This window comes from Trypanosoma cruzi, assembly GCF_000209065.1.
Source record: "Trypanosoma cruzi strain CL Brener chromosome Unknown tcruzi_1047053507283, whole genome shotgun sequence".
Classification (NCBI taxonomy): domain Eukaryota; phylum Euglenozoa; class Kinetoplastea; order Trypanosomatida; family Trypanosomatidae; genus Trypanosoma; species Trypanosoma cruzi.
Window position 1 is genome coordinate 1 of NW_919021.1, and position 6746 is coordinate 6746.

Genomic DNA, 6746 nt, shown 5'->3' on the forward strand with positions numbered 1-6746 from the left:
AATTCGAAGGCACTAAAAGGACCAACAGCACACACACCGCCCACACACATATTTATATGCACTCACGTGTTGCTGCAGTGAAGGCACCCCGCACACACAACCGTCGCCGCGTGACCGGATCAAACGGGGGGAGGGAAGGAAGAGAGAGAGAGAGTGAGCCGCAGAGGCCCAACATGTCCCGGCGTGTGTTTACTTCCGCGGTGCTGCTCCTCCTCGTCGTGATGATGTGCTGCGGCAGTGGTGGAGCTGCAGCCACTGAGAAACCAACGTCAGTTGAGGGAACTTCACCGGAGAAATATTTTTTTTGGAGAGATAAGAAAGGAGGAGAAACAGTGAGTTCTTTACGTGTTCCAGTTCTTGTTGAGATGAATGGTGATGTTTTTGCTGTTGCCGAGGCGCAGTGCACGGAAGCCAGTAACAGCGGTTTTACTGGGATTGCCTCGGAGCTCCTGGAGTGGACCGATAAAGAATCAAGAGAATTGGATACAACTAAACTGAAGACACAAGTACTGGAGGAATGTCCTGCCGGAAATAAGGATTGTGCTTCCCAAAAAGGAGCTCAGGATGCTGCTGCTTCCCAAGGCCGGAAAAAAGTACGTGTGAGCCGGCCAACAACAGTTGTGATTGGGAGTGTTATTTACATCTTTGCTGGAGAATACAGTTTTGAAGTTACTGAAGCCGCTGGTAGCACAGCTGCAGCAGCTAAATGGCGACTTTTGGGGGCTGTGGGAAACGTCAGTAATGATGGGAGCAGCGGTAAAAAATATATTTATTGGAAAGACGCTTCCGTTATCCCGTGGACTGATTTTGAAAACCAACACGAATCCTTGACACGGCTGATTGGCGGCGGCGGATCGGGTGTTCAGATGAAGGACGGTACGTTTGTGTTGCCCGTGGAAGGCACGAAGAAGGATGGAAAGGCCGTTTCGCTGATCATGTACTCCTCAGCCAATGAGAGTGGGAAGCTGTCGAAGGGGATGTCTGACGGTGGCTGCAGTGATCCCTCCGTCGTGGAGTGGAAGGACAAACTCATGATGATGACTGTGTGTGATGATGGCCGCCGCAGGGTGTACGAGTCCGGTGACAAGGGGGGTTCGTGGACGGAGGCCCTCGGGACACTCTCGCGCGTGTGGGGCAACAACCAAAAGCGACATGAGAGGGGCGTTGGGAGCGGTTTCAGCACAGCGACGATTGATAACAGGGACGTGATGCTCGTTACTGTGCCGGTGTATTCAAACAGAAAGGGAAAAGAAAGGGCTGAACTTCATCTTTGGCTGACGGACAAAACGCACATTGCTGATATTGGGCCGATATCCGGTGATGATGACGCTGCCGCCAGCTCCCTGCTGTACAAAAGTGCTGGAAGTGGAAATAATAATAATGAGAGGTTGATTGCACTTTACGAGAAGAAGGGCGGTGGGGAATCATCACTCGGCATGGTCTCTGTGCGTCTGACTGCGCAGCTGAAGCACGTGAGGGAGGTGCTGGCGACCTGGAAGAAGGTGGACGGTCGTGTCTCCAAGCTGTGCCCTTCAACTGCTGCGACGAATCCCTCAACTGGCAATGGCTGCAGCACCGTTAAGATCACGGCTGGGCTGGTTGGCTTTTTTTCCGGCAAATTCTCTGGTAACAGATGGAGGGACGAGTACCTCGGGGTGGACGCCACAGTAAAGAAAGGAACGAATGGAGTGGCAACAGGGTATGCGGATGGAGTGACGTTCCAGGGAGCGTGGGCGGAGTGGCCTGTTGGCAAGCAGGGGGAGAATCAGCTGTACTACTTTGTGAACCACAACTTCACTCTTGTGGCCACGGTGTCCGTCCACGGTGTGCCGAAGGGAGATACCCCCATTCCGTTGATGGGTGCGACGATGAATGACAATAAGAATCCTGTGCTCCTGGGACTGTCGTACGACAAAGAGGGGAAGTGGCAGGTGCTGTGCGGTGGCAAAACGACCAAGGAGCTCCGCAGTAATTGGGAGCCAGAGACAACACACCAAGTGGCCATTGTGCTACGGAACGGAAAACAGGGCTCCGCGTACGTCGATGGTCAGCGTGTGGGAGATGCGTCATGTGAATTGAAAAACACGGATTCGAAAGGAATCTCACACTTCTACATTGGAGGGGATGGAGGCGGCGCAGGGAGCAAAGAAGACGTGCCTGTGACCGCGACGAATGTCCTGCTGTACAACCGCCCGTGGATGACAATGAGATCCGCGTCCTCAACGCAAACAAAATTTCTATTCCAAAGCTGACAGATCTGAAAACATTGGCGGCAGGAGCAACGGGTGAAGGTACCGCTCGTGACGGCGGGGCACATGGTGGCAGCACTGTTTGCGGAGGCGGACTGCTGCCGCTGCTCCTTCTGCTTGGATTGTGGGGGATTGCCGCTTCTTGAGGAGTGTGTGGCCTCCGCGTGGAACACCTCAGCCCTTCCCCACCACCGACGCACACACCCCTGGTAGTGGATTACTCTCCGTAAAGGAAAATATTCATTTTTTTTTTTTTTTTTACTTTTTTGTGCGTGTTTTTTTCTAATCTCCCATCTCCCATCCCCTCTTTTTTGCTTTTGGGGGCAATCAATATGGACGTTCTTTTTTTTTTCTACTCTTCCCTCTTTTAATTGTTTCTTCTGCACTCTTCCTGTGAGGGGTGCCGTGTGTTTCCCGCCCAACTGCTCCACTCGCACACCCACCGAAACGCTCATGACGACGGCCCTGTGCGCCTCGCCCGCTGCACGCATGAGGAGGGGCCGCGACGAACGGCGCGCTGAGGGAGCCGTGACGTGTGGGCGTGCGACGAGGGCCGGTGGGGCGGAGCACACATTTCTTTCCCTCTTGTTTTGTTTTCTTTGCGGCCAGGGCGGGCAGACACCCGCAGCGCCACACACACACAGCCACACCCTGCCGCTCTTTAAAGTAAATTTTTTGTGCCTTGCGCGTGCATTTCTCGCGCCGGCATTTCTTTCGGTGTCGGTCTTGTGAGCATTTATTTTCCCCGATGTTTTTTTCTTTTGCTGCGCTCACTCTCCCGATGGAGTGACGCGACCGCCGTCGTGTTTTTTCTTGCTTCCCTCAGTCCCCATGCACACAAGAAGAGTGACTGAGCTCTGCAGGCCGCACTCACACGCCGATGAGAGGGCTGAGGGGAGCAGCAACACGCAGATGACCCCATGAAATATAAACGACGTGCGGACACGCAGAGGGTCAGACGGTTGAAAGACATTTAAATACGTTTTTAAATTTTTTTTGGGCAAAATATATGCAGACAGTTTGGTGTGGCCACAAGGCAGCCGGCTGCTTTTTAAATTTGTGTGGAACAGTAATGGATGATTTCTTTTATTTATAATTATTTTGTGTGATGGGGTTTGTATAAGACGAAGGGAAACGTGTTTTTTTTTAAAACAAATCTTGTGTGAATTGCCACTGCCTGGACTGCAGTGCAGTCGTGAGTTTGAGCGGTCTTCTTCTTGTTGCTTCCGCCACGCACCTCCGCTGTACATTTTTTTGCGTCTCTCCACATACTCTGCTCTCTTTTTTCCTACTTCTTTGCTTTGTGTTTCTGCAGACACACACACACAAGATGCACATTGCAGTGGATTTGAATGCCTCTTTTGCAGTGCATGCTGGCAGTTGCGTGTGGCGGCTGTTGTCTTCCTCCGTTGCCATGAGGAGAAGGGAGGAGGGAGAGGGAGTGCGCAGTCCGAGTCTCCTTTCCTGCGGGTGTGGTGCACCGCGTGTGACTGCGTTGAGTTGGGCTCCGTGTCCCATTGAGGGCGGGATGGCTGGAAATTTTGTTGCCGCGTCATGGATGGATGAGGGCCCACTGGCGCGTGTGGCTGGTGTGGTGGGTGCTCGCTCCGTGTGCGTTGTGTGTTGGCCGCGGGTTTTTGCCATTTCCCGTTGGCTGTGTGAATGAGCTGGGAGAATATGGTGGTGGATATCTTCTCCTCCTGCATGGTGGGTGGCTGCTGGCGTTGTGTGCCTTTCTTGCGTGGATGCCGTCTCGTGGTGTGTGAAATGTGCTGCCGGGACTGCTGCCCTTTCCGCATGTTGTCTGCTCTCTCTCTCGCTGTATCCGCTGCACTTCGTCCCTCTCCCTCTTGTTGCATTCTTTTTCATCTGCCTCACCGATAAGCTGACTGGCTCCAGCGACTTCACTACGGGTGACGATGACTGCGATGATGACGGTGCGGCGCCGTGTTGGTCCTTGCGCTCTTGTGCTGCTGCTGCTGCTGCTTGTCCGTGTGCGTGACGGCTGCTGGGAGTCCTGGACATGTATCTGGTGATGCGGATGCGGCGGTTGTGCCGGTGGATGTGTCGTGTGCTCCGAGTGACGGCAGCCTGAGCTACCGCGTGCGTGTGTGTGGGCGTGGAGGAATTGTTCTCCTGCCAGTGCTGAGGCTCAGCATGAGAATTATACTTTCAGTGGCTTTGGTGTGCACATGCATGGCAGGAATGGTGAGCTGGGTGCTGTGTTTCATGAGGCCAATGCGATGCACACATGTAGCAACTGTGCTGCCAGCTGTGCAAGGAAATAGGAAGAGGCCACCGTTGCTTCCACGATGAATGTGACGACACATAAATACGCCGGCCCTTATGAATTGTGGCGGCGTCAAATTTTCCCCCGATGGAACCATCCATCCGCCTGCACGGAGCAGCGCTGCTGACTGGACGGGCATCTGTCAGTTGCCGCCGCCCCGTGAAGGGAAGGATGACACAAAATCTGGTGGGACAACTGCGCCGCAAGTTAATGCTGAGCCGTCATGTCAACACGAGGATTGGCGACAGTCTGCGGCGGCTGACGGACCGAACACCGTCGTTCAGAGTCCCGCATCCAACACGACGACCAACACGTCCGAGACGAAGCTTGAGTTTACTTACGTTTAAAATATCAATGTGGCTCCGACACCATCCGAAAGAAGGCCCACGCCTGTCACCGAGCCGAAGGGGAATCCCATTGATGGTGCGATGAGTGGTTTAATAAATGTTGAGTTGCCGCGGGGAGTCGATCTATTTGTGGCGCAGACGACGCTGGTGCAGCCGAAGGATGGGATTGTTCCAGTTACGGCGAAGGATTCATTTGTTGCACCCTCTCTCGTCAGTGCTGGTGGAGTAATTGCTGTTTTCTTTGAAGGATACATTGATGCCGAATATCAATGTGCTCAATTAATTATGTCCTTTTCTTCTGATGTTGTTGCGGGGTACATCGACTCCGCGTGGAATTGGTCCACTGTTGTTGGTGAGGTCAATAAAAGATACATGGAGGGCACACACTGTGCTTGGTGCAGCGGAGGGAGAGGAGAGTTTGGGTGCTGTGCTCCGCCCCACAACAATCATGAAGGGCAACAGAGTGTTTCCTCTTGCTGGAGGCTCTGATGTGTCCTACGAAGGTGGGTGCTGGAGAGAGGGCGGCTTGGAGCTGAAACTGGTTGTGGGTGATGTCACGAATCCCACGGGTGGCAAGCAGAGTGGACGGATCGAATGGGGCGACCCCAAACCACTCTCGAAACTGATCTCTTCTGCTTCTCACAAGGTGAATGGACGGAGTTCATTGCTTCCGGTGGCGCAGGTGTTGTGATGGAGGATGGCACGCTTGTGTTTCCTCTGATGGCAGTGGATGAATCGGAAGACGTTTACTCCATGATCGTGCATTCGACGGACAACGGCAGTATCTGGACGCTCTGTGAAGACATTTCCTCTGCGAAATGCCTTAACCCCCGCGTCACCGGATGGGAGGGATCACTTCTCATGATTGTTGACTGCGAGAATGGCCAGAGGGTGTACGAGTCGCGTGACATGGGGACAAAGTGGACGGAGGCCATCGGGGCACTCTAAGGTGTGTGGGTCAACGCCCGATCAGGAGTCCCTCAGAAGGAAAGCCTGCATGTGGATGCCCTCATCACCGCGACCATTGAGGAAAGGGAGGTCATGCTGTACACTCAGAGAGGGCACGCCTCGGGGAAGAAAAGGGCCACTGCGCTCTGCCCTTGGGTCACGGACAGCAACCGCACTTTTTCTCTTGGACCGGTTGCCGTGGACAATGCTGCGAATTGATGCCCGCCGGCAACCTGCTGTACTCGAATGGAAGTTTGCATCTTTTACAAGGGAGGGGCAACGGTGAATGCCGTGTGATCTCACTTTGCCGCCTGACGGAGGAACTGAGTGCGGTCAAGTCCGTCCCCAGTACTTGGACGCAAAAGGGCATTTTCTTCTCCAGCTTGTCTATACCCACGGCGTGGCTGGTGGCAGTTTTGTCCGGTGCGGCCAGTGATGACAGGTGGAACGACGAGTGCCTTTGCCTGAATGCAACGGTGACGAATGCAGCGAAGGACAACGATGGGTTACAAGTGACGGGACTTGAGTCCAGGGCAATATGGCCTGTGAACACTCGGGGTGATAATGTGCGTCATGTATCTTTGAGCCACTACTTCACACTTGTGGCGTCGGTGACCATCGAAGAGGCTCCGAGCGGGAGCACTCCTCTACTGACTGCGGTGCTGGCGAACACTGAGTCCAGTCATACCATGGGACTGTCGTACAGCCACAAGAAGAAGTGGGAGACGACGTTCGAAGGCAAGACAACAACACGGAGCAGCACTTGGGAGCCGAGGAAAGAATACCGAGTGGCACTCATGCTGCAAGGCAACAAGGCCTCTGTGGACGTTGATGGCGAGTCGCTGGGGAAGGAAGAGGTACCGTTAACGGGCGAGAGGCCACCTGAGGTCCTGAGGTTTTGCTTTGGGGCGT

The 6746-nt window shown here is 54.0% G+C and overlaps 1 protein-coding gene and 1 pseudogene across 1 annotated transcript, besides 2 other annotated features; both read left to right on the plus strand.

Moving 5' to 3' along the window:
• Positions 1 to 6746: a sequence feature (areas not merged during assembly with more than two copies in the genome that could not be assigned to a particular haplotype).
• Positions 57 to 2252, plus strand: Tc00.1047053507283.10 (trans-sialidase, putative; the record flags this gene model as incomplete). Its single annotated transcript, XM_799728.1, has 1 exon — positions 57 to 2252. One exon carries the CDS (start codon positions 57 to 59, stop codon positions 2250 to 2252), a length of 2196 nt encoding a protein of 731 aa, XP_804821.1.
• Positions 2483 to 2510: a sequence feature (AT_rich).
• On the plus strand, positions 4968 to 6746 carry Tc00.1047053507283.39 (annotated as a pseudogene).